This window comes from Notechis scutatus, chromosome Z (genome assembly GCF_049901735.1).
Source record: "Notechis scutatus isolate UNSWTSFEM ecotype Mainland chromosome Z, rNotScu1.2, whole genome shotgun sequence".
Lineage (NCBI taxonomy): Eukaryota > Metazoa > Chordata > Lepidosauria > Squamata > Elapidae > Notechis > Notechis scutatus.
Genome location: NC_142025.1, coordinates 88480071 through 88507958, shown reverse-complemented (window position 1 = coordinate 88507958; position 27888 = coordinate 88480071). Strand labels below are relative to the sequence as shown.

General features: G+C 36.3%; 2 protein-coding genes and 1 long non-coding RNA gene across 7 annotated transcripts in view; 2 read left to right on the top strand and 1 right to left on the bottom strand.

Moving 5' to 3' along the window:
* The window catches only part of MYO1D (myosin ID), a 137996-nt gene extending 117648 nt beyond the window's left edge, over positions 1-20348 (top strand). Inside the window, exon 22 of the mRNA XM_026683674.2 lies at positions 19139-20348. Coding sequence (XP_026539459.1) covers positions 19139-19295 — 157 coding nt within the window. The 3' untranslated portion in view covers positions 19296-20348. The remainder of the gene's footprint in view (positions 1-19138) is intronic.
* Positions 247-27888, bottom strand: CDK5R1 (cyclin dependent kinase 5 regulatory subunit 1). Of its 5 annotated transcripts, XR_015745846.1 has the most exons (6): positions 27707-27888; positions 25699-26738; positions 9665-9702; positions 7228-7390; positions 3101-3855; positions 247-1979 (listed from the first exon to the last, which is right to left on the bottom strand). XR_015745846.1 is itself a non-coding variant. In XM_026683675.2 (4 exons), exons 2-4 carry the CDS (start codon positions 26610-26612, stop codon positions 7380-7382), a joined length of 963 nt encoding a protein of 320 aa, XP_026539460.2. In that variant the 5' UTR covers positions 26613-26738; positions 27707-27888; the 3' UTR covers positions 7150-7379. The 5 variants fall into 5 exon arrangements, 2 of the variants coding, with proteins under 2 accessions (XP_026539460.2, XP_087802715.1); XR_015745847.1 differs by lacking the exons at positions 7228-7390; positions 9665-9702; XM_026683675.2 differs by lacking the exons at positions 247-1979; positions 3101-3855 and having other exon boundaries at positions 7150-7390.
* LOC148128970 (uncharacterized) lies at positions 13642-16034 on the top strand. Its single transcript, XR_015745849.1, has 2 exons — positions 13642-14016; positions 14094-16034. It is a non-coding gene; the product is annotated as an uncharacterized LOC148128970 (long non-coding RNA).

Below are 27888 nucleotides of genomic sequence, written 5' to 3'. Positions count from 1 at the left end.
TGACTGTGGTGTACAGTATTAGTTTTTGTAAGGGTCTGTTGTTTTTTTAATAGGAATTTTTATTTTTAAAAAACATATACAAACAAAACATAAAACATAAAACCATCTTTCAGTTACATACAGTGTGTCAGTTGGTTACAAGTCTACAAGCGCTACATCTCCGTAGTCCTCACTTATAGTCTGTATAAATTCTCATATTATCCATCATATATATATATCATATGTATAGTATATATATATATGATGTGTGTGTGTGTGTGTGTGTGTGTGTGTTTTCTTAAGTTTTTGCAGGTATTTATATGTATGGTATTCAGCTTTGTTCGGGTATTTTCCCACGTCATTATAGTTGTGCTTTTAAAGTTGTAACAACGTTTCGGCAGAATCTTATCTGCCATCATCAGGCTTCTGTATGGTGTTCGTCGAAACTTAAGAAAACATATACTGTATGTGTATGTGTATGTGTATATATACACACAGTGTGTGTGTATATATGTGTGTGTGTGTGTGTATAAAATCATTAATCATTTATTTGACTATAGCTATTATTCCATCATTTTATGCGAGATATTCAACATTTTAGATTAATTTATATTATAACATTCCTTACCTTGTCATAAATCCATCCAATAATAATACACCGTAATGTTGTATTCTCTATAATTCTATTATCCTTATATTATAAAATTATTGATAATAATTATTGCTTGATAATATTACTCCCAATTAGGCAGGCCAAATCCTCCTCTTATTCTAGCAACTTGCAATAGGTTTAGTTTTGTTCTCGCCTTCTTTCCCTGCCAAATATATTTCAACACTGTTTTATTCAAATCTTCAAAATAATCTTTTCCTAACCTAATTGGAATTGTCTGGAACAAGTATAAAATTCTAGGTAATACATTCATCTTAATGGTTGATATTCTCCCTATTAATGATAGTTGTAAATTTTCCCATTTTGCCAAATCTGTCACAATCTGTTGTTTGAGTTTATAATAATTGTTCTCTTTAAGTGTACCACATCTTACTGTCCAATATATCCCCAAATACTTAACCTTATTTGTGACCTGGATCTTCAAAACTTCCGCCAATTCTTCCTTTCTTTTTGCTAACATATTCTTTGTCAAAATCTTTGTTTTATCTTTATTTATTTTCAAACCTGCTACCTTTCCATATTCCTCTATCTTTTCTATCAACTTAGATGCTGTTTCTAATGGATCTTCTAAGATAAAAACCAGATCATCTGCAAATGCTTGTAATTTATATTCTTCCTTTTTAATTTTCATTCCTTTTATATCTTTTTCTTCTCTAATATTTCTGTGTAGTGCTTCTAATGTTAACACAAACAATAGAGGTGACAGCGGGCAACCTTGTCTTGTCCCTTCCTTTATATCGATACAACCTGTCAATTCCCCATTTATCATTACCTTTGCTGTTTGTTTATGATATATAACTTCTATGGCTTGAATGAATTTCTTTCCAAAGCCCATCTGCTTCAACTGTAATAACATAAATCGCCAATTCACATTATCAAAGGCTTTCTGAGCATCCAAAAATATCAAAGCCATTTGTTTTTCAGCATGTTCCTAGTAATATTCCAAAGTGTCCAGAATTATTCTCATGTTGTCTTTGATTTGTCTTTTTGGCAGAAACCCATTTTGATCAGAATGAATAAAGTTATTCAAATACCTTTTAAGTCTTTCTGCCATTATTGAAGCGAAGATTTTATAGTCTGAGTTTAGCAGGGAAATAGGTCTATAGTTCTTAATTTGTTGTGGATCAGCATCCTCCTTTGGCACAAGTGTAATATATGCGTCTGACCACAATTTAGGTGTCCTCATTTTTGGCATAACTTCATTCATAACTTCTAGCAATGGAAGATTCAACGATTCCTGTAGTGTCTTATAAAATTCCGCTGGCAATCCGTCCGGGCCTGGTGCCTGATTTAAAGATACTCTTTAAATTCTATTATTTGAGAGAACACCCTAAGGGGGTAAAAGAAAAAGTTAAAATTGAAGACAGAAGAGGTTAAGCTTCGAGATTAAGCCTGAAGTCAAACTTAGTGTCTTTTTTTTTATTGCTGGATTTTTCACAAATGCCTTTCAATTTTAAATTGGACTTTTTTTTCCTTATAATCCTTTTCAGGTGATAGATTTTCTTCCATTTTCTTTTTAGTGTTTTATTGTATAGTTTCCAATGAACTTTATTTTTAAAAGTACTTCTCAATTTTCTTTGGATACAAGGGGAAGTAAAAGTAGAGGACAATCAGTAACACTGCCACCCAGATTGTTTTTTTTCTCTCTCTCTTTTTTGAACATTGTTTTTCCTCTCTCTCTCTCTTTTGAGTGTTTGATAAATTTGAATAACAAGAGCTGGTGCTTAACTTCAAGGACTTTGAGCCTATTTGTTAATAAGATAGAGGGATGAGCATGGAAGAATGTTATTACAGGTGCTCCTCTGGGATAAGATCAGTGGCTGGAGTCTGGAGTTGAAGGAAAGCTTGGAGTTGAAAGACAGTAGATTGTAGTGACCTTGGAAAGAGAGCTGTAAAATCTGGAATTTAACAAAAGAGCCTTGGACATTATATAGTGGCAGTGTGTTTTTCTTTCCCTTTTCTGACAGAAAGCCTGTCTTTTTTTCTTTGTCTCTACTTCCCCCCACCCACCCCATTTAATTATTTTCAGGTATAGAAGAACCTGAAGAATTGTATGGATCTGTTAATGGTTATATTATAGCTTTTTTTTTTTTTCAAATGACTTGGATTTTTTTTTAAGTGTAAACATCTCAAATTTTTACTCAATAAAAATTCTGACTAACTTCTAAACAATATGCAGTCTGCCAACAATATATCCCAGTCTAGTTCACCAAATTAGAAAATATTGATTCTGATACTGATTCAATTTTTATAAATATTTAAGACATTATTCTACATTTTTCAAGTCCTCTTTTGGTCTTTTTTCCCCAAAACCTCATTTGTGATTCCTCTCCTTACTTGCAAATTTCAAATCATCTGCAGTGGCAGAACGGCTGGTAAAGCACAATTGAAACACTTGGATGTGTTGATGTGGATAGTGCTACAATATCTCTTTCTGTGTCATTAACTTACCTTTTTCAATAGAATAAACACTGCTGTTCTTCGAAGTGCAGCCCAGTACTGTGCAGGAAGTGAGTGTGAGAGAGACAGCAAAGAACTTCACCAACCCTGACGCTAACTACAAAAGTTAACGGTTGCTTTGTTGAACCCTGGTAATCTTCCCTCCATATCCAGGTATATGCAGCAGGAAGACTATATAGAACATAGAATAATAGAGTTGGAAGGCATGTCAGAGGTCATCTAGTCCAACTACCTTCTTAAGCAGAAGACCCTTTACCATGTTGGGCAAATGACTCTCCAATTTCTTCTTTAAAACTTCCAGAATTGGATGCAACATTCCATGTGTGGTCTCAGCAGCACAGTATAAAACAGTACTATTACGTTGCGTAATTTTGAAACTAACCCTCTGTTGATACAACCTAGGACTTCATTAGCATTTTTTGGCAACTGCAGCACATGGCTGGCTCGTATTTAACTGGTGATCCACTGGGATATCTAGATCCCTCTCACAGTTGCTACTGTTGAGCCTGGTACCATGTATTCTATACCTATTCTATATTTCTTACTAGCTAGTCTGAATAATGTGGAGTTGCTTCCATTTCACATAATAATGAATCTCTCACAATCACCGCCTTTGTCCACCCTCTCATTGGAATATCTTCATTTTGTTGATTCACTTGCAGTTGAAAGTTGTTCCTAATATTTTGGGATAGTAGAATTATGTTCTATTAAAATATTCTCCAGTCCGACCCAACTTTGTAAAGGTTCTGTAAGGGAAAAAAAGAGGAAGTGTTTCAGAGAAAAGTAAAAATGACAGATTCACTCCATTCTTTAAAAAAAAGTATATGCAAATTATATATATGCAAAACCCTGAAGCAAAGATATGTTTGAAAAACTGCAAATATTTTGTAAATAAATGTTTTTCTAGTTTCTTTTGTGGTCTAGTGATTAATGCACTAGGCTAGAAAGCCATGAAGAAAACGGCCCTAGGAACTAAACCAGCTGTGTTACTTTGGCCAATCATTCTCACTCCTAGCAAGCAGCTAATGGCAAACCTCTTCTGAAATCTTGCCAAGAAAACTGCAGAGATTTATCCAGGAGGCTGACAAATTGACTTGAAAGCATACATACATATATTTTTTTATTCAGTACTGTTGCTTGAAAATGCTTTACTTCCAGCAAGAAATATAAAGGAAATATAACATATAGTTTAGCTGATTCAATATAGAATAATATAGTATTAATAATTCATTATATAGTAGAACCACTGGTCACGAACGTTTCTGACCATGACCAAGTCAGGTTCCAACCAAAACATTCACTTTTTTTTTTTTTTTTTGCAGCTGATTTCCCCTTCCGTGCCATTTTTATTTTTTTTTGTTTTTGTAAGCGCCAGATTTCCAAAAGTAGGTTCGGGTCACAACCAAATCGGGTTGGGACCATAGTTATGGAACGAATTATAATCATGACCAGAGGTTCTACTGTATATACACCAGTGTGTCCACAAAAATATAGGTATCTGTCTATACTTAAATAAAAAGATGAAAACAATTTTCATTTTGCTTATCTCCGGTAAAATATTTATTCATATTGTTTTTCAATTGTTCTTCATGCAAATGAATTTGGTTCCTAATACTGTATTGCTACTTGCTTGATATCCCTATTCTAAAATTAACTTAAATACCATGGATCCTAGAAAAGGAACCAAGCCTTCTTGACTAGAGTTCAATGGGTTTTAACAAAAATGCAATCTCTTTTCTGATAACAGTTATAAAGCCTTATATGCATGGTACTGGATTAGAGAAAAATATGCAGGAGTTGTTAAATTATATCAAATGGATCTAGGTTATACTTTGAAGAGTAGATTCAGAATGTACATTTGGTGCCTTTCATTTTGCAAGTTGCAATTAGTTCTATATGTATATAAATTCTTAGAAGATTTGAAATTTGGACAGATTCATTGTGTGGAATTCTGCTTCAGTCTCTTGAGTTGAATATAATACTAAGTCACAGAACTATGGTGCTTATAAAGTAGGACAACGCTTCCCCCAATTACTTTATTGCAATAATTATTGCTACAAAAAAGAATATGAACGTTACAGGAAGTTTCAGGGTTTTGTTCTGTTATTTTCACTTTGCAAAATATGGTTTTGTGGATTGCTGTTCAGATAAGACACACATTGTAACTTGCAGTATGCTAAACAGATTAATAGTCTTTATGATTATATAAAATTTCTATATTTTGTATACATTGTGAAATATTGTATTTTTGTGTTTTCATTCTCCCTAGGGGAGAACATCAAAGTTAGTTTTCTTTGGAAAATTGCAAAACTTCTGTAAATAGAAATAGTTTTCTATAGTAAAGCTTTTTCAGTTTGTGGTGTAAATATTTGCGCCAAGATAGGTGAGACAGGGGTGCAGTTTATCTATTATAGTTTGTTCCTATATTAAAGGATATAACTTTTATCTTTCTTTATTCTTGAATTGATTTATTGTCATAGTCTCATAGTAGCTTATGCTATGCATATTTGAACATTTCCTGCTAATTAGAATGAGTTCTATTATCTTGTTACATAAGAAATTCACACATCTGCATTCTGGACTTGTCATGATTTATAACAGAAAGACTTATGAGATCTCGTTCAGCAGGTTGACATCAGGCCGATCATTTTCTCTTAGTCCTAGAAAGAAGGAAATGACAAAACTATTGCTGAAAAAGTTACCAAAAAAACTGCAGGGACTTGTCCAGGCAATCACCAGGAATCAAAGGTGCAAAAACAAACAAACAAATAATAATATGAAGCAATTCTGAAAAGAGACAGCAAAATTCTCTTGTTTGTACTTTAGACCTAGGATTCCTAATACATTGTAAAATTAAAATAAAGCACATTTGAATGTTGGCCTTGCATGTAGAAAGTTCCTAATCTTGCAGTTAGCCATCATAGGAAAAACAGAAAATATTAAACTAGGCCAGGTGGATAGAACAAAGGGTGTTTTTTTTTTAATTTTCTTTTTCTTTTACTCCTAGTGTTATCATTTCGCTGGTGCTTAATAAATAAACCAGTTAATCTCAGAAAGAGAAGAGAACAATGTTATACTGTATTTTCAGCTGTTCTGCATGAGTTCAGCAACAGCAGATGTCTATTATCTCAACCTTCTTTGAGGTATTTTAAATACAATATAACAACTGGCTTCTCCACCCTATTTTGGGGGCTGCTCCAGTTGGGAAATTAAGTATTTATTCTGATGGAATGGTGTGTCTAAATTGGGAAATGGCTATCTCACTGGAACCTGTAGGAAAATCCTTATAAAATGGGTTTGCTGCTTTCTTGGGAGGAGCTATTTAGGGGGGAAAGATGTCTTTTGATCCATCCAGAACTCTCTTTTTTTCTTCTGTTTATAAAGACAGCAACATTTCCACATTTAATCAAACTTTCCCTGTCATTTCACAATGGATTGAAAATATTCTATTTAAAACAGCTTTAAAAATATAATTTTGAACCTACTCAAGTTCAAAAAAAAATAGTTCTTTTCTTACACCTGCTTTTAAAATATTAAATGATGTGTTTTCTTAATATTCCTGAAATATATGGTTTTAATTCTAGAAATTACCTTGGATATTTCTATTACTATTAGCCAGGTATTGTATAACCTACCATTATTTCTGCCCTTTGAAAGTTAAGACATATGGCAACATTATGCTATTTTCTCTATTGGACATCTTGAAAACATATTTTATGATCCAAAATCTACTGTTAAAAACTGTTTTAATAATAATTATAATATAAATCAAGTTCCACTGCCTTAGGTCAGCACTAATAATACATAGCTTATAACACCTATTATTATGAAGTAAATATTTTATTAGAAGCATTATAATCTTATAAGACATTCTTCACTTTCATACCTTTTTTAATACTTCTTATTTTTATTTATGGACTAAAATTGATGTAGATGTGTGGTATAAAATTTTTACATTTTAGAGTACTAATGCTGAGGGTTAATTTTATATTATATGACATCAACCTATCTCAACTCAACACCTCTATAATATACCAGTTTGGATAAACCTTCCTGTGTAGGTGCTAAACTCTACATTTAGTCTTGTTATATATGCTGCTACATAGATTATTACTTACATGAATGCCAAAGAAAAATCTTGTAAGACATAAGAGTGTCTTATACATATTGATGCATAACTGAGTAGAACCTGTGCATTTGTGTGTTGTCCTGGCCACAGTAGTCTGGATCTAACAGCATGTAACAATTTAGCATCTATCTTTTTGAACATTTAATACATACCTATCAAGAACAAGGAATGTCTCAAACTCATTCTTAAAATATACATTTTGATATTTTTGGGGAAACACTTTGAGGGGAGGTTGAAGCAAGTTAAAGTAGTCTCAACATTTACCTCTAGATCAGGGATGTCAAACTCACATCATCAGGGCAGTGTCACGTGACATATTGGGACTTTTTCCCCACTTCTCTAAACTGGGTGGGCGCGTGGCCAGCACATGACACATCCATCCTGTGGGTCAGGAATTTGACAGCCCTGCTCTAGATACCTCTTAGCCATATATGATTCTTCTTCAACTACATGCAGAAGAGTATACACTTTTTTGAAGAGTGGGACTTCTTTAATTCTTCAGAACCTCCTGGGATCTTACCTTGCAACTCCAGCAGCTTTTATAAAATATGGTAAATAGCATTTTCAGGAAGCACTGAAATACTATAATAACTTTGAAACAAAATGTTAAGCAATTATTCTAGTCAACAGTTTTTCCTTTATAATTCATTTTTCCAATCTTTTGGTGTTATTATTTTTGTGCTTGTTGCTATTTGTCTATTTTTCTTTCAGTTTTTGCTGGAAAAATGCATGAAATTAGATTTTGCTGCTTTTAGAAGTGTTTTTGAAAGGACAAGGAAAATATACCTTAGTGATGTTGCTGAAATAAATTAATTACTGCTAAATTCTTAAAAATTGCACCTAGGAATTCACTGTAGATCTTTGGGCGGGTTACAAAATCCTTCTAGTATCACTTAGTCATAATGATCTCAATTCCTCTGTTCCTGGTTTCCTTGTTAGTATTTTATCCTTTATCCTAGCTTACTCACAGAACAGACTATCTAAAAGAATGTTTCCCCTCTCAATGACTGCAAATATTATTATTTGTCTTTGATTTTATTTAGTTTCAGTGGTAGGTGAATGCAAAGTGGTTTCTCTGGTTCCAAAATAAATTCCCTAAGTGTAGATCCATCAAATTAACTGAGGATATACATCATAGCTAAGTTATGTTCCACTGATATCATGGGTCCAGTAATGGTTAAGTCCAGATCTAACCCATTATATAATGCATTCAATGTAGAGGTTCAAGGACTAAGCTACAAGTCTGGCAAAATTTCACCTCATCCATAAAGTTGCTGGATGAGTTTAAAAAATATCATTCTCTCAGGCTGTGGTCCTTTAATTAGCCTAATTCAAATAATATTTCCCTTAAATGAAATTAAATCCAAGGTGACCAGCCTAAAACCAATGATAGTTACATAATTATACAACTATAAGCAACATATTTCTTTTATTCAGTTTTTTTAATTTCCATTTATTTGTTAGCCATTTATAGGTTGTCCTCAACTTATGACCACAATTGGGATTAAAATTTCAGTCATAAGTCATTGCAATTGCAAGTCAAGGCATCATGTCACCAGACCTCATTTTTTGACCATTTTTATGGTGTTTGTTTAGCAAATCACACAGTGGTTAAGCGAATACACTCTCCTGAATGGGTTTTTGGTTTTTTTGGTAACTGGGAAAACAGGTCACAAATTGCAATCATATGAGAGTGGAATGGTGAAACCAGTTGTAAATGCAAGATGGTTACCAGGCAACCAAATTGTGATCATGTAACCATGGGGGTGAATGGAGGTGACATTTTGTGGGGCTGAAAGTGTTTAATAGCCCAGAATGCACTCTCTGAGACCATCATAATTCCAGAGCATTGTGAAACTAATGGTCATAAATCAAGGACTGCCTGTACTTAGCACAAAACAATGTTTGAATTCAAATTAGATCAGAGTTGGACTTTCATCATTCCCCCATTTCTGCTGCTGCCCTAGAGTTCGGCCTCTAAGATTACATCAAATCTGTATACAGACAAATGGTCTAACAAACGCTAAAACTAATAATTTGAGAGTGCTTCTGGAATCAATTATTCTTTTATATTGTGTTAATAGTTACAGGGTGATTTTTTTCATAGTTTAGGTCAAAGATCAGCTGTAGATATTTTTGGAAAAGACATTTCTTACCACCATTATAATTTTTTTTTGCCATTCAGGACTATGGACACATTTTGTATAGGTCTGCCTCCAGTGATCTGGTGTCAAGTGATCTGGGGAGTGATCTGGTGTCAAGAGTATAATATTTGTTCTCATAATTCTGGTTGATTGTTGAGATAATTGGAGAAATTCTGTCCTATACGTTTATATGCAAGGCTAGGCTTTCCTTAATTATAACTGTCAAACACTGTTCCATTTCTAATCTCTGGAGGCTTGGATTTCACTTATTGTTTATATTACCTGCCTGATATTCCTCAATGTACAATTCAGCATAAGTCCTAAAATTTGATGAGAATGAAGAAGAAAGAGATGAGTGTCCACAAACTGATAGCATATCAATATTAGTAATTGAGCTTAACATGACAAAAGTCAAAAGAATGGAGTGCGTTTCTTTGTTAAATATTTATACTCTGCTTTTCTATTTCAAATTATTTAATAGACAGCATAATGGACTGTGTGACATGCATTCTAACATAGTAAACTGGTTAAAAAACAGTTATAACAGTAATACAGGTAGTCCTCAACTTACGACCACAATTGAGCAGAAAATTTATGTTGCTAAGCAAGACAGTTTTTAGTGAGTTTTATCCATTTTATGACTTTTCCTGCAACTGTTGTTAAGTGAATCACTGCAGCTGTTAGATTATTAGCATAATTGTTAAGTAAATCTGGCTTCTCCATTGACTTTGCTTGTCATAATATTGCAAAAGGTGGTGATAGATCGTATGACTGCAGGACAGTGCATGCCAGTTGCCAATTGCTGTCATTTTGATCATATGACTATGGGGAATGTTGCAACAGCTATAAGTGTGAAAAACAGTCATATGACAGTTTTTTAGTCCTGTTATAATTTCAAATGATCATTAAATGAAAGGTTGTAAATTGTGGACTACCAGTACTTCAAGGATAATATCATAGCATAAATAATACAATATTATCTTGAAGAACGATCAAACAAAATACCTAAATCATCACTTACTGCAAGGGAATCCCTGGTAGATTTGCTTTTTAAAGTATAAACTATCCGAAGTTATTTGGAGACATGAAGATTCTACAGATAAACAAGTAAATGCATATTATTAAAGCTGTTAATGCTCCATAAGCTTCAACTAGGGAACGTGATTAAAACAGACTGCCTCTGTCTAAAGCATGCAAACAATTAGCTCTCACAAATTTAGGTTGAAAGCCTTTTAAGGAAGACGCATGGTTCCTAACGTGATTTTAAGAGCTTTATAATATTTTTAAAAACTTTTTTGGGGGAAACAACTCTATTACCTATCCTTTCAATCCATTATTTTAATAAGCTGAATCAGTATAAAAATGTAAGTCATCCAAAATATCTTTTAATGAATATATTTTCCTTACCACAGATTAGATAATAATCTGTTCTAGTTGTAGAATAAGCCAGCATTTATTCTTAACAGTTAAAATTTTGCTACAGAATATACTGGAACACAGGGCTACGTGAATTTTTCTTCTTCATTCTAAAACTACTAATTTCTGAATTCAGAGTTCTGATTGGGCAAATTTGAAAATGCAATCACTAAACCAGGTCACTACCTTAAAAGAGATGATCTTTGATGGCAAAAAAAATTGCCCTTTCACAAGATTATACCAATTCATAGCAGAGTCTCAGCATGGCAGCTGAAGCAAAAAAGGGCAAGTAGTTTTATTTCACAGATGGTGGTTCAGAATTTGACATTTGCTAAAGTGCATTTGGAGTCACACTTCTTCATTCCACAATGTATAGGCTAAAAATTATATGGTCTTTTAAAAGGAGGTTAGGCCAATTTGGGGAATGGTACTTTATTTATGGCAGCATCTCAACTAACTTCAATTGTAGAGTTTATCAAAAACAAGTATGGGCCAAAGCTATCTGTTCCTGCTACACTCCCCATAAGGAAAATGATTTCCATGGAGCCTAAAATAGGTATCCTGGGAAATAGTTAATATATGTATACACAAATATGTTGATCAATAACTTTATGGACTGGCCAGATAAGTTTGAGTGCCGAGATCCATGATACACTTTAGCCCAGTTTCTTACTTCTAAAAGTAGAGCGTTTTTATCCACTTCCTTTCTTCTCCCACATACAAAGTAGACTTATTTGTGAGCTTCAAAGCAAAGGCGGAAATTTAATTGCAAAAATGTACTGTAAACTGTGGAAAGCATTTATGATGATAAGCTAGTGATAATGTAGATGTAGCACATTGTCTCTCAAATCAACAACAAAACTCCATAGTAGCACATTGTTTGGTTTATTTCCTTGAAGCATAGGCTATAGTACCTGCCATGCAGCATTTATTATGTCTTCCCAGCTCCTTTCATATATTATTTTTGAAGTTTTGCATTATTTTCCCCTCAGGATGGGAGAATTATCTGGTGAGTGTACTGAGAAAAAATGTTATTAGCTTCCAGCTGGCTAGTCATAGTTATTGTGAATCATCTGAGTACAATGGGAAGGTATTGTACAATAACCCCCCCAAAAAGGAGTTGGATCGTGTTTATTCTTCCCATCACAAAAATATGGAAGAAAACCTCAGTACTACTAAATAGTAAATTTCTACTATGATACAGAATTTGTTTCACATGACAGTTATTTTTACAACAAAAGGAAGTTTTAGCTATTCCTCTAGAAATTACTTTATTTTACATAACTTCAAGATTATAATGTTCAGAGTCTTTTTTACATCCTAGTACTCTTATCCCTTGGATGTTGGCTCTTGATGAATCTGTCTGGGGAGCGTGAAAACTAGAATGTTGGCAACTTGTAAAGAACTCAAATGAAATAAGAGGTCAGAAGAAATAAGGACAGATTAACATTTATGTAGCGTGTTAGAACACTGAACTCTCTGAACCCTTATAATAATCATGTTTGCTGGGGATAATCAGAGTGATTCTATGCAGACTTGGAAAGCCTCAACTTGAGGAAAGTTGCTTTAGAACGGTTCTGTAGATTGGTAAGTACATCCATCCCCATATAACAAGTGACAGTGGTAAGATATCAAAACGTAGTTAAATTCATATCATTGGCAAGGTTGGAATCAGACTTCACTGCTTATGGTTCAATATTTTAGCTGTAGTTGTATAATCTTGGTCCAACATTTACTATTAACATTGGGCTTTTTTCATTTGTGAGCGAATCAGGCAAGTCAAATATTAAGCCACACATAGAATCTACCAGATTGTGCTTTGGAAGAATGGAAGTATCTCTAGAGTTCAGGGGACAGGAAGGGAATTAACCTTTCAATTCTTGCATTGCTCTTACTATATCTGCGTAGGATTGAGGTTTATAGTAGAGAGGCTGATAAAAGGGAAGGCTAGAATAAAAGTTGGTTATTGCTAGCCTAGATAATAGAAAAGCAGTCTTGATAAAATCAGAGAGTAGAGAGAACAAAACATTTGAAATGTATCCAGATGTAGTTTTTTAAAACATGCTGATTAAAACAAGTATGCATCTGGACAAACATGGTTGCTAGATCTATCAGACAGGTGCTTCATTTTCATAACTGGTATAACAGGGCTTTCAATAGGAAACTTCTGGAGTTCAACAGATAGGCTGATTCTCAATACACCTGGTCCATCCAGCAACGAGGACTGCGTGCACTGCAGAAGAATAAAGCAGAAAAGCCTCTAGTGCTTCTATTAATAACTACCTCTTTCCTGTTGTATATCCTGTTCAGTAAGCAGGTTTGGATGCTCCAGGATTTGAAATATACAGATATGTATGTGCACAATTGTGTAGATAAACAAGTTAGTTGGAATGCTGTCAGATAGTAAAAATGCATATTTTATAATAAATCTGTGGTTGTGATTGTAAACAAGTATCTGCTGAAAAGGAAACAAACGTATCTTCTTCTAGCTTCCCCTACAAGCCTAATAAAAACATATATGTTGTTTTCATCTTCTGGTTGGCTAGCAATGATGATGTATCAGATTGAATGCTAAAATCAGGTGTTACTATGGTGACTGAGACTGAAAGCTGTAGTGTTTAAAACAATGTTTTTTTCTCTCCAATCTTCGCCACCATTTCGTCAGCTTTACTTTCTTCCTACACGTATGTTTCCTTTTATCTCATTTCATTAGAGCTGTGTGGGTGATTTCCCCCCAGTTATAACTATCTCTATCTTGTCAGGTTTCTTCCATTTTAATCTGGATTATTCAAGACTAATCATACTCACGATACACTGAACTAAACATTAGCCAACCACATATGTGTGCGGATTGTAATACCAGCATCCTTATACAGTTACATTGCAATTTAGGATTCCTTCAGGGTGGGCCCAGAGATTCTAGGAACTAAAGTTAGATTTCAAAGCAAACACCATACTTCTCTGAACTGTGGATAATCAGAAGCAGGCTTTGATTTATGATGGGCAATTCTCTCGGGCATTTGGGAATATTTTTTTTATCTTTCCCTCACATCATGAGTCCCACCAATGATGCTGCTAGGTTTTTCAAAACATAGGGAATTGGAAAATGGTTCTTTTCTGTTTTGGATTACTTTCATGTCCTTCATTTTGGCTCCTAGCTGTCCTCACATAATGCCCATATGCTTGTAGTGTATGTTAAATAATATTTTAATGGAAAGGTTAATATTTATTAATTATTGCTTGCTACTCACAAACCAGACAAATTGCTGGGGAATATTCCATTTTCAAATAAAAGTGATTTTTCTTCAATTGTGTTTATGTAAATGTCATATTAAAGTCTACAATACAGTTTAAATGAGACAAATCTACTATGCGCTACTCTATTACAGTCAGTGGAATTTATATTCATATAAGATGTTCACAACAGATGTACCTATTTATTTTAGATGCCACACAATTCTTGAGAGCTTATAGACAAAACACAAAATAACAACCACAACAATTATCACATTTAATTTTTTTCTCTAGTTGACACCAAGCAGATCTTCTTGGATAGGTAGGTAGGGGTGTCTATCTGTCTATCTACCAATCTATCATTGCAGGTGGCGAACTTGAAGAAAACCCCTGCAGATCATTTTAACCATGAAATCAGAAATGTTTGGAGGAAAAGCATTTTTTTCATACTGTTTGGTCATAAACCATTTAGGACTTTATAGGTATTGGCCAACAGTTTGAAGTGTCCCCCAAACTGTTTGCTAACCTTTGTGCAATAGTAGAATGGGCATGTTAAAAATGGCCAGTTCTCAAGGAAAGCTCCATGTGTATATGTTGTGGTTTTGCAGAATTGCATCAGGCAGATTATATGATATGGTTAAAGGCATGGGAAATTTAAAGCTGACAAGTTATGAGCAGTGAGCATCCCCATATTATGAGCCTACTTCTTATAGTGGTGTCTTATTTCCAGGTAGAGCAGATTGGCCTATTATAACAAATATTATGAAACAAATGTAGTGTAATTTAAATCTCCAGAAATTAGAATTGATTTGTCTAGTAACAAACAGACATCAGGCTGGGAAGTTGTACCAGAACAAGTCAGTTTAGACATCTTACCTTTCCCTCCCACCATGAGAGTATACAGTATTCTCATCTGCATTGCTTGTTGCTATAATTTCACTGTGTCAAGAAGCAAAAGCAAATACCTAGTCATAGAACTGGTAATATGTATCCTTGAAGTTAATTAGTGAAATGTAAACCATAAACTTTGAAAGGTATGGCTGGAAGTGATGAAAGCAATAGTTCAATTGAAAAGCACTATATCAGGGAAGACTATCATAAAGAGCTCTGTCTAGGCTTGAATTTCATTTCTGAAACATCCATTTCCATCATCAAGAATGAAGCAATGTTTCAAAAGTCAGATGTTGCTGAAAGCCTTTTGTGGTTATGCTTATTGTTGCTACAGTTCTTTTTCTGTTTTGCAAATTGTGACCTCGCCTCAGAAATATACATGGATATAACAAACTTTAAAATATGTTTTTTAATTGGAAGGAGCCAAATGCATAAAGTAGAAAAGCAAATGTTTATTTTTCATCCTTACTTCAAGGATAGTAAAGTAACTTTCACCGCTTGTTTTTGTAAACAGGGGAAACAAGTTGACCTGAGACGGAGCAATAGTGGTAAACAGAAAGCTAACTTCTCTTTATGTACATAGGATGATTCACTTCTGAACTCTTGCAAGGCAAGAGCTTACTAACTTGTTTATGGACAAGTGGCTATCTGCAAATGAATCTGCAAAAATTTTCTTGAGAGGACAAAGTGCTTTGTTATCCTGACCTCATTGCCAGTAATTTACATTATATTGTCTCTCTAAGCACCAGTGATCTGTTGTGACTTTAAGGTGCATTTACTGCACCTAAGTCTGCTAATGCTCTGCAAAAATAGCAGATTAAGCAGGGATTTTTGATGCAGCTTAGTGTGGTGTAACTAAAGAAATATTAAACGTGGACAAGGAATGACTTTGCTGTTTTATGTGTCTTCCTCAATTTTTGGTTGTCTGCCAGAGGCCTGAGAGTTTGAGGGTTCTATGCAGTATCTCAGCTGTTCCTAACACTGCACTCTTCCAGATAAAGAGCTCTAATACCATTCCTGGGATCTTTTGGAGCTACTCTTCCAGTTTAGGAGTCACAGCCTCAAGTGCTCCTACCACCACTGGGACCACTTTGGCTTTATCAGCTGTGATGATGCACCGTTTAGAATGCAGTCCTGTAGGTTACTTTGGTTGATTGCCAGCTGCCAGCAGTTTGGCAGTTCTGTTCTCACCAGCTCAAAGTTGGCTCAGCCTTCCATCCTTCCAAGGTTGGTAAAATGATTAGGGGGGGGGCAATATGTTGACTCTGTAAAAGCACTTATAGAGGGCTGTAACGAACTGTAAAACAATATATAACTCTAAGTGCTATTGCTATTTTTAGTTTCCACATACTCACCAGTTCCTCCTTCAGGCCCTGGTACTTCTTCAACTTTTTATACTCCTTTCTAATGTTGCTGTCACTTGGCACATCTATCACCACAATCAGATATTTAATATTAAGAGCACAATGCGATTTAGTCAGAAATGGGCCCATGGAATTTAATGAAACTTTCCACCTAGAATTTTAAACAAAAGTTTTTTTAAAAAAAAAAACTAAGTACCAGGTATACTAGGAAAAAGAATGAAAGCATGAAGAAAAGAATTATAATTTTGATGAAAAGCACAATAATAATAATATACTAGTAATATAGGTCTGGTTTACAAAAGTTAAAAAAAGTGTGAAAGCTTTTTAAAAAGTATGTTTTAAAAGATCTGTTCTCATTTTTCTTTTATTACAACATGTATTCAAAAAGCAATTAAGAAGTTGAAAAAGAAAGGGTCTGTAAAGAAATTAGAGTCAGTTTAAGGGACCAGGCTAAAAACTGGGAGAGTTACTTTAGGTATAAAGCCAGCTGGGTGATCATGGGCCAGTCACCTTCTCTAGGAAGGAGGCAAAGAATCTCCTCAACATCTGGACATTCTGGACTTCTGAATATTTTGCCAAGAAAACTGCAGGGAGAGTTTTCTATACATAGAAAATTGATTTACAAACTGCATAAAATGAAATAGAGATGGTCCACGTTTAGTGACCACAACTGGGATTGGCAACTTGATTGTTAAGTGAAACAGCAACTACGCCTATGATCTTTGCTTCACAGACCTTCAAAGGTGGTAAATTTGAGGATTGGTCATAAAGTTACTTTTTCATCAATGTAACTGAATGGCATCTAAATGAGGTAGTCGCTAAGGTAAGATTACCCATAATCAATATTACAGTAGCATAAAAGTGATTGTGCATCGATTTGGCAATTTAAGGCCATTGTCAAAATCAAATCAATAATCAGTATTAGCCAAGACTACCAACATGCTACTAGCAATTAATAGGACTTTCAGTCTTATCTGAAGAAATATGTCCTTATAACAAATCAGGCAAAATCTTATGATAGGATAAACTTTTGGATGTAGTTCAAGTCCATGTGAAGCATTAAAGTCCATAAATTATTTTCAGGTTCAATTAAATTCAGTGTCATAATTTTTTAAAAAGAAATACAAAATTGATTGTTTTTACATTGATACATATTCCCATAGTTTACTTCACTATTAAGAAGGAATTATATGTAATTCTCAGAAAGAAAGAAACTATTCTAGCAGCTGTTATCATGGACAGGGGCAGCTCTGTATATTTTGTAGGATAACTAATTTTTCTGTTAAGCCCTGCTTAGAAAAAAAACCTGTTTCATCTTGCACTGAAGTATCTTCCCAAATTGTTGAGTTTATAAACATTTCTGCCAAATATAGAAAAATTGTTATTACATTTCCTGCATTTTTGAACATTAATTATTTTGGTAATTAACATTAATTTAAAAAATGAAAAACTGGAATGTATCCATTTTCCCTGAGTAATCCTCTCTTTTTTTTTTTTCAAAAAAATTATAGAAGAGCTTTTAAAAGTTATTGATATTTAATCAACTGATCTGTTGTCTTTTTTTTAAAGGAGACTTTCATTTCATTTTACCCACAGTACTTAAGAAATGAGGTATAAATTATAGGACCAGCAACTAAGTGAAGCGCTCACTAAGTGGGAAATCATTTAACATTCCTGATGGAAAAAGACAAGATTGCAGTACTCAGTTTCACACCTTTGACTTTTGTTGCCATTCTTTTGTTAGCATTCTCCTGCCATTTGGAATGCCTGAATGCCTGCTTCCTATCTTGAATTAAAAGCAGTCCAGTCTTGCTGACAGCCTAGGGTAGGGAAATATGGACAAAATATGCAAACAGGTTGAAATCTCTTTCTCTCCAATTTCTCCAGTCTATGAGGTGTTGGGGGAGAAAAAGGGCAAGTGATTTTTATGGACTGTCTCTCCTTTGACTTTGCCAGTGCAATCACATTGCTTTCAATGTCTAGAATAGCAAACAGCTTACTCTCTTGAAATCCCTTCCACTCTGCAAGGGGAAAAGGGTCAAGCAAAAGAGTAATTGTATTCAGAATCCACTTGATTGTTCGTCTTCTCCCCCTTGCAAACATTTCAAGGGAATCCTGTAAGCTTTTTCATAGCACACTCACAGTGAGGGTGGGGGATATTGTAATTATAATTATTGGAGGTGATGATATGCGAAGAGCCTTGTTCCTGCTCTTTCTGTATGGGTTTTCTGTCTATAATTTTTCGGATCTCAAACCAAGGAACGCTTATGTTACAGTTGTCCAACAACACAAAATGCCAGACCTTATCATAGGGGACTAAAGTAATTCTTCCTTTTTTTTCATTTGCCTAATCTGCTGTAATCTCTGCCTGTTAGTCATGGCCTCCCAAGGTGCTTCTCAGGTTGAAGATAATGATTGATATTTAGCAGTGGTGTTTTCTATAATTATGAAAGCGCACGTGGTATCCCTTGCAACCTTCCCAAGTGTAGATTCGTTGTCTCCTTTTCCCCCTCTACAATATATTCTTGTATAATCCAGACTTCCCCAAAGTTCTGGCTTTGCAGGCCGGTGGTGTGAGGGGGGAGGAAGGGATGGTTCCATGTGAGTGGTGAGCAAGTGTACATGCTCAGCTCCATTTGCATGAGGAGTGGGCTTGCTTGGCCACCATTTGTGCAAATGGAGTGTGCACACTCCCCGCTGCTCACACAAGTGGGAATGCGTGTGCATGCTTGCCCACTTTCACAACCCGGTTCTGAACAGCTCAAAGCCTGGTAGTGGGCCGTAGCCTCCTTTAATCATCTCCCCTTGAGAATTAATCCTTTTTATTTCATTACTCTCTTTTTACCTACAGTGAAAACCGTCATCTGCAAGTAAACGTCACTAACCCTGTCCAGTGCAGCATGCATGGGCGAAAATGCAGCATCTCAGTGAAAACCAAAATTAACCAATCAGAGCCAAACTTCATCAAGGATCGAACAGGTTTCATCCTCTGGGTTCCTGAGAATTAATTTTACTCTTGTCGCTAAGCATCCTTCCACAGTCTACTGATGTCTTCAAACTTAGTGCCTTAAGTTTTATGGAGGGAGGAGTATGAAAGTATTGGTCTGCGACACAAATCTAGACATTATTAATGAACTGAGAACTTGAAATGCTTCCTCCATTAAGCCAACTATGATTTTAAATTATTGTATGATCCACTGTGTACCAAAGTAGCTTTTATTAATGAATTCTCCAGATATATAAAATTATTGTAGAGCTAATAGTTGAGACTGCAATAGAGGAACCAAACGTTTGTATGAGAAGAAACAGAAGGACCCACTCTGGATTTACAAACACCAAATCTTAATTTATAAATGGGAGCTATATTTGGGGGGAAAGAGATTTTCTATAAGATAGTTACAAGAGGCTGGAAATTATTTCCCTGAAAGCTACTCCATCCCTTCAGTCTTTTTTCCAAGGAAGTTTCCTTTGACACTCTGTGTGTATTCAGGTTGGGGATTCATTGTTTTGTTGGGTGGGTCCTATTGTGCAACTCAAAGTCTTGTTGAACTTACACTGTATTCTTATATAATCTCTCGGTGGGTCTGGCTTTTAACATAAACCGGAGACTGTGAGTTCTAATTCCACCTTAGCCATGAAAGCAACCTTGGTGACTTTGAGCCAGTCTCTCTCCCCCACCCCTCTCTCTCTCCTTCCCCCCCTCCTCTCTCTTCAACTCACTTCATAGGTTGTTGAGAGAAAAATAGGAGAAGGGGTGGGATATGTCCGCTGCCTTATTTGTAAAAATAATAAAGGTTACAAATTTTAAAAAAATATGTTTCCCATCCCCCCCTTTCCTTTCAGTATTCAGCTTGGCTCAGATTCTCAATGATTGATTGTTGATGGCACTCCAATTGCAAGCATTGGAGCCCAAAGGTTGGGCCAGTATATCATTAATGTGCTTTGAGCAGCTGGCATTATTCTGGCCAGCTTAGACTTGTAGTTGCCTTTTGCTGCTTGTACAGCCCTCTGCTGAGGTGTAGTTATAGCCTTGTTAACAGGCCTTTGTTTCTTCTTGTGCCCCCCCCCCAAAAAAAACACATGTCTTCAAACATTGATGGAGAGCATCTTAAGGGAGGAGATTGCTATTTTGGGCCGTTTAAAGGTAAATAGTTGTAAACCTGACACTGCTGGACAGGTCAGGACTTAAGTAACTATAACTGCACGCAACCTAAGAATAAAGCAATGATGGTAGAGCTAATTGCTTCAGTAAGCCTGTTTTTGTTTTAAGTGTGAGAAGGCAGCATTTACCATTTCTGTGAGCTGGGGCACAAAATGGCAAACAAATGTTGCTTAACTAGCTAGTTAGAAGAAGTCCTGCTTGCTTCTGAGTCATTCTTAAATATGGCTCATTTCCTAAATAGGATTATCTGCCTCTGCCCAAGATGAGTTACTGCTCTTCTTTTCAAATTAGCTTTTCAATGAACGTTATTACTATCTCTATGCCTTTCTTTTCCCTTTCTTTTTCCATTGATGAGCCCAATCTTCTAGTATCTCCAAGTGCTCTTAAAAGGACTTCTTCAACCAAGTGCCTTCCAGGTAGGGAATCTCATTCTAAATCCCATGATTCCCAGCCCAAAACCATCAGGCTGTTATTTAGGCAGAATGAAATACAGGGCAGGTAGAACTTACAAGCAGAATATGAGTTGCCTTGGAAGATCAATGTAACTGTAGAAATCTCTTCATGTGTTCTCTTCTCCATATCCCCCCAAATGGCAGCACATTCATGATGGAAAGCAAGCGGTAGAGCCTAATCCTCCATTCCAACCAAAAAGCAAGCTAGCTTTTGATCAGTCCATCCAGCTAGACTGAGTATCTGGTCCTATCTCTACTACCAATAGAGAAATGGATTGCCTAAAATCCCTGGTTGCCTTCAAGCGTTTAGTTTCAAAGCAGCTAAATTAGCCTCAGAAGATATAAAATTAGCACTTTTATTTAATATCCCAAAATAAAGGCTGGATTTGAATGATGACCAAATTTATGAAAACTGTATGAAAGATGAAATCTTTCCATACCAAGATACAAATCTATTAAGTTGATTACATAATGTGTAATGAAGTATTTTGATTTAAATGAATTAACAGTATTTCTTTCTTTCTTGATTTGTGTGTATGGTTGTTGGGGGAGCAGATACATTATTCTGTTTGATTTTTTTAAAAAGGTAGTTTCTGCTACCAAAACAGGAAGAGGAAATTCCTCCTCCACATTGTGCTTTGCAGAGCACCCAGTCAGCAGGGGAGCCTAGAGAACTGGGCAAGGGTTTCCAGACGGAAGAAACTCTTAAGTGTATGAGCTGCTCATATGATACTGGATTCTACCTTATATGTGTATTTCTGGATCTTATCTATAAATTAACTATTTCTTAATTGTATGCCTGATCTTTTAAGAATGAGGTAATCATGTAATTAATATTTTTAAATAGTTTACACAGAAATGTGGACACAAGTACTATTCATAATGAAGATGTATTTTTGTTTACGTAATTGAAATAAAAGGACTATCATTTATACCCAACTCCATTTACTTGAGTTTGATTCTGCATTTTCTGAAATGTATTTTGTTTTTCTCTTTTCAGAGAAAAAAAAGAAAAGAAAGCAGTGTCATAATTTCAACTAATCATTGTCATTTTTGCTAACTATGGTAATAGACTTCTTCCCTGTCACTTCCTTTATTGCATGATTACATTAAAAAAAAAATAATCTCCTGGTTTTTATTGATGTTTAAATCATGAGATTTCCAGGCAGTTAGTTAAGATAAATACCTATTTTGTGACTTGATTATGTACTCATTTAAAGTATAGCATCTGAGAGCCCACATCTACGAATCAAAGTAACTGACTCAGTTTTAAGATCACATTGGTTGAAACTTGTCATGTATCAAGATAAATTCAACTGTTTCCCCAAAGCTCCCATTATTTACCACTATTTTCCTTGTCATCTTCCCACCATAGACAGCTTTTTAAAAAATCCTCTGAAAATCATTTGTGTCATGGATGGTCAGTGCATTTTATTTTTAATCAGCAATACAAAAATAAATAAAAATAGGGAGGAATTAAGTTACAGGCACACACAGCTCTTTGACAGTCTTGTCATATTTATAAACCTCATACTTAGAAACACACTATAGTACACATACATACAAAAGACCATTTATAAATTAAGTAATAATAAGCAATACCACCAATTTTGGTCAACAAATATCTACAGAAGGGATTGAACGCTAAAAAAAATCCAAAAACTTTAACATACACAGACATATAGAATTTAGCAGATCCTGCTTTCTTTTCCCCCCACTTTCAAAATGTAGTTTTGAAGAATGTTCAAGTGGAAAAAAAATGGCACACTATTTGTTTTTTTTTTCCTTTGAGAAAAATAGTTTAGAATAATGCTAAACATTAAGAACTGTGTACAGTTAATATCAGAAAATATCTAGAAGTCTTGAGATGAAATACATTGATTTGAAGAAATGAAGGTGTGGATGAAAGCAGTATATCTGCTTGAAATTTGTGGATGGTAAGTTATGTTTCTTTTTTTTTTCTTTTTACAATCAAGTGTTCTAAAGTTTTACCTGCTGTCAAAAGTCACAATGCTGCTTTTGGCATGCACAGTATTACTGTAAAGCAATAATGGAATGACAGAAAAGGATGTTTTCTTTTTCCTCTTGCCATAAGCATAGATTTTGTTCTAAAATGATTCATTTCGTACAGCAGCATATTAAAGTCTCACTCAATCCTCTTCTATATCAAGTACATCAGTTGTCTTCCCCCCACTATAAAACAGTAAATATATAGGTTCAAGCCAAGATAGTTTTGCACATCAATTATACCACCAAGTCACATTTGCTTCCCATGCAGTGCAATCTAAAGCATACCTACTCAGAAATAAGTCTGATTCTTTGAATGCAACTTATTTCCATGTAAACATGCAAAGGATTGCAGCTTTAAGCTTTCATATCCATATAAATACAACTGTGATTTGCTTTTATTTAAAGTCTTTTGTCTTTATTTAAAAGGAGAGGAAGGGCAAAAAAGATTCGCTGTCATTTTTAACAACCAGGGGAATGATGCCCTTTGAGCACATTCCAGAATTTTGTCTGAGCCACTATTGTAAATTATTCCAGAACTCAGCCATAATGCTGAATGAGAAACTGGGGTCTCCAAGGGAGATTGATATGATGATAGATACCACCCATTTCAGAGAAGCAAATAGTTTGCAGGGGAGATCTGTAGAGGAGCCCTCCCTTCCTCTATGATGCTAAGGCTCTATTTTACTTTAGAAACTCAACAGCAAGCTTAACAGTATCTCACTTAATGGCTCAGATTTTGGCCTAGCTTTTGAAGCAGTGACAAGACCTGCCGAACAAACCCAGCAGCTACTTAATCATCATAACACATGCATTTTGGTTCCAATCTACTGCAGCCTCTTAGCTTTGGCCTTTTCAGATTTCACAGCTTTTAGTGTTCTTCTGTATTTTTAATAGTGCTTTGCTGTTTTCTAAGTTAATTGCAAGCTATCCTATTTAAAGACACAATATAGTTCTCCCTCTGGCTATCTGCTAGAATGCCAGCATTCTCAGCAATAGCATTAGAAGAGCTTTCGAGAATATTTCTAACTTATCCTTTTATCCACAGCCTTCTTTACCCCAGAGTATTATTGCCTTTATACTATTTAACTGTCCAGCTTGTGAGAACTTAAAACAGTGAAGGAGATTACCTCCATTCCAAAAGTTCACATGTTCCACAGAACCCTAGATCTGGACTATTGACATTTAATACATATTATTAGTAACTGAGGGAAATTCAGTCTCCCCACTATCCTTTTTTTTTTTAATATACTTTTGACTATCCCTGAAGATTAGAGTATTTTAACCTTTACATACTGTTTAGGAACTAGAGAACTAAACAAAATAAATATATAAGCGTCAGAATTTAACAATCAAATATTTAGATGTTCAACGTGGGGAAAAAATATTGAAATTCTTAGATGGTCACATATAATTGTAAATCTGCAAGGTGGAAGAGAATGTCTCCAAGCATGGGAACAGATTTGTGGCCCAAAAGAACCTTCTGCAATTTTACTCTACAAAATATCTGAATTATTTCGTATCTGCCGCAGGTTTAGATTACAACTTATCTTCACTCACAGTCCTCGGGATTTCCTTGTTGTGCTTATTGTGGCTGTTACTATTTTTCATAAAGTATGAAGAGTTTTGGTTGGCTAAATGTACATCAATTATACTGTTCCGGCTGGGGCAGCAAGGACCCCCTTAGAAGAAAAGCATTTCTACACTGAAATTCAGCACCATTTCTTACATTTATTAACATAAGCCTAAGCATTTTTCAATAAATAATTGAATTGGGGAACTTTATTGCAGATGCTCAGAAAAATCTCAAGGGACTCAAAGTCAGTCTGTTCTGAACAGCAAAGTTATATTATGCAAACATCACCCCCACCCCAAAAGAATTAACCATTTTTGACCAGTCAAATATTAACATGCATTACTTGCCACAAATCAATACCAGCTAGTACCTATTGCCTGGGATTATTTTTGAAATCTCACCTTCCAACCCATATTGTGGCTTATATCTACCTTAGCAAGAAAAGATTGTCAAGTCTCATCTTCATCTTTTGATACTGATATTGAGAGAAAACCTAGAGAGCCTAGGTGGAAGGCCCCCAATGAAGTGGGTGCAAGTGGCAATATCATATACAAATGAGGTGTGTCTCTTGTATATTTCCTGACTTTTCCTTACACACTTTTGTTTCTCAATATAATCACACTGTCATGGAGTAAGAGTCCCTTTTGAAGGCCAGTACTGAGATGATGTCATCTTGTTGAAACTGGTGTACAAAGTAATAATATTTAAATTACTATTTTTAAAAATCCATTCTTTGATCTCTTTTCTAGAATACCAGGTGCTAGAGCATCTACTAGATTTGGTCTTTTTCTTCTTAAGAATTGTAAATACTATGTTCCTCCACTGCCTTCCACTGTGAAGAAGTAAATCCTGCAAGCTAGTTCACCCCAATTCGCAAGGTATTTAGGACAAGCAAAAGGTGAAAGGATGCCATGATCCTGTATCATGGTGCTTGCTTCTCCACTCTATTTTGCCCTCTCCTGGTTTACAAACTGGAAAAGAAGCCATATCCATCACATGCAGCAAAACTGAAAACCAAACAGGCAAACCCATTTCATTTTTTTGTCAGTGGTGATTCATAGAAGCCAAGGTAATAATGGTGGAGACCAGCAGTGGGTGGCTGATTTCTTTCAGGCCTGTCCAGTCTCACCTATGTGTCCTGGCTTGTATAGAAAAGAAACATAACATAAAAACAAGATAAATGAAAGGGTGAATGAGGGGGAGTTTTAGCTCACCGATCCAGGCCAATGAGCAGCCGGTTCTTCTCTTCTTGGCTGCTCTCGTTCTTCAGGTCAGCAAAGACCTGAGTGAAATAGTGTGGGTCAGCATTGATTTGCAACATTTTGGGACTCATGAGGTTGATGATGGAGAGGCAACGATCCCAAAATGCCTCTTTACAGCTCTCTACCAGAAAGGGTTTGAGTGGGTAGGAGATCTCATTGCCCATGTAGGAATAGGAGAGATAGAGGCAGGTAAGTAAGACAGCCTGAAGATCATGGTCCGTGGCTACTTCAGATGAAATGACATCCCGGCAAAGCATGTACAAAAAGACCACGTTGGCTGGAGTGATGAAGCCTTGGTCTTGCCAGCCTTGCAAGAGGAGAGATCGGTCCACACTTCTGAGCCACAATACTGGGTCGGTGGGAGAAAGGTGCTTCAGCCTGTAGCAGCGTCTACAAAGGAATGCCCCCAAGCATCTTAGTAGCTCACTGGTTGAGGCTTGGACAAGGACCCTCTTGGGGGTGCCAGATGAGTTGCAGCTGGGGTGAGGTGTTTTCTTGACAGAAGAAACGGTGCCCTTGGAGCTGGAGATCTGGTGGCTTGGAGCTGTAGGCTGACCACCCTGGTTCTGGGCAAAGGTGGACAGATTGGCACAAGACAGAGATTTCTTTAGGTTCTCATTGTTGAGGTGTGTAATGTTGTTCTGATAACTGCTGTTGGGCTGCACCTTCTTGGAGTTTTTCTTTTTGGCAGATACAGCTGCGATGCGTTTCCAAGGCAGCACTGAAATGATGGAATGGCGCTTCAGGCTCTTATCCTTGGCATTCTTACTGTTCTGGACTGCAGTATAATGCCCCACTGTGGTTGAACCATCCTCAGAGAGGGTGGCTTTCCGGTAACTGGGCGAAAGGCTCAAGACAGTGCCCATGGTGCACAGGGAGCAGGGAGCAGAGTGGACAGAGCTGGGCGCTGTCACCACCAGGGCAGAGAGTCTCTGCTTCAAACCTGCTGGCTCTCCTTTCCGTCACAGCCTCAAATAGGATTCAGAAGTTACCTACCAAAGGCAAAAAGAATTCCAATAAGCCCAGGCAGGGGTTGTTTTCTCCCAGATATACAGCCTCCTGCTTTTCAGTAATACTAACGCCATTCAATTATATTCATCACTAAGAGCATTGTTGTGTTTATTGTTACTTTTATCCATTTCTCCCTTCCAAATTAAACTGTTCTTGGGGGCAGGGAGAAAAGGGGGGGGAGGGAACATAACACCTAATTGTGGACACATGCAAAGACTGCCCTGTGTGATGGGACCTTGAATTTCAAGCCCAAAGCTTTGTAGGAATGTATCTCTGATGACACACACACACACACACATATCAAAGGCTTGGCTTCATTTTCTATAAATGGCCTACATACTACTCCATGAAAGACGAAGGAAAAAGCTAGGTATCTTTAGAGAGGAAGGCTACCGAGATAGCCTTGCCCCAGTGTTTTGCGGGCAAGTGTATATAGGTGTATTAGGGATGCTTTCAAGAGAGGGAGCCATATTAGTTGGCTGCCGCAAAACAAAGAATCTCCTAGCACCTTGTGGAATAATTGATTTATCATGGAAGATGTCAGATGCTTCTCCATCTCTCTAAAATAAAAGGTCTCTTTCCGTCCATACGCATGTAAAGACAGAGGGAGAGAAAGATCAGTCATCCATGTTTTTAATTAGACCCCCACCATGCATATTTCCCCCACTCCTGCCTGCCTACCAAACAGCTAGAAACGGTAGTACCTTTAAGAGGATAAATATTTCTCTTTCACCAAATCGCCTTTCTTCTCTCCATCCAAGCTTTGCTTTTTCCGGGCGCGGGCGCGAGATAGCGCTGGGCTCCCGCACGTCCTCCCACCCGCCGCAATATTGCTGCATTCCTCCCTTCCCCCCCGCGCCTCCCCCTCCCCAAAGGACGCGATGGCGCCTGTCCTCCTCCTCCTCCTCCTCCGTTCCCTTCCGTGCCGCGGTGTCTCCGTGGTACCCACCGCACTGCGCGTCCTCCGGCCACCGTGGTTTCTGTCCAGGGTCCTGCAGCACCGGCTCGGCTCTGGGGGCTGCGGGGAAGCGGCAGAGGGGCGGATGCGAGGCCGTCCAGCTTCCCCAGCCCGGCTCCGCCGAGTCAAACGAGGAAATGCATGCAGAAGTTTGTCCAGTGATGCAGCGGCAC

Bases quoted from the DNA above. Each gene is read 5' to 3' on its own strand.
- CDK5R1 (XM_026683675.2), bottom strand. From the start codon at position 26,612: ATGGGCACTGTCTTGAGCCTTTCGCCCAGTTACCGGAAAGCCACCCTC. The intron at 9,703-25,698 runs GTGAGCTAAAAC...ATCAAATTTTAG, and splicing joins CTGCTCATTGGCCTGGATCG to GACTTATGCTGAATTGTACA.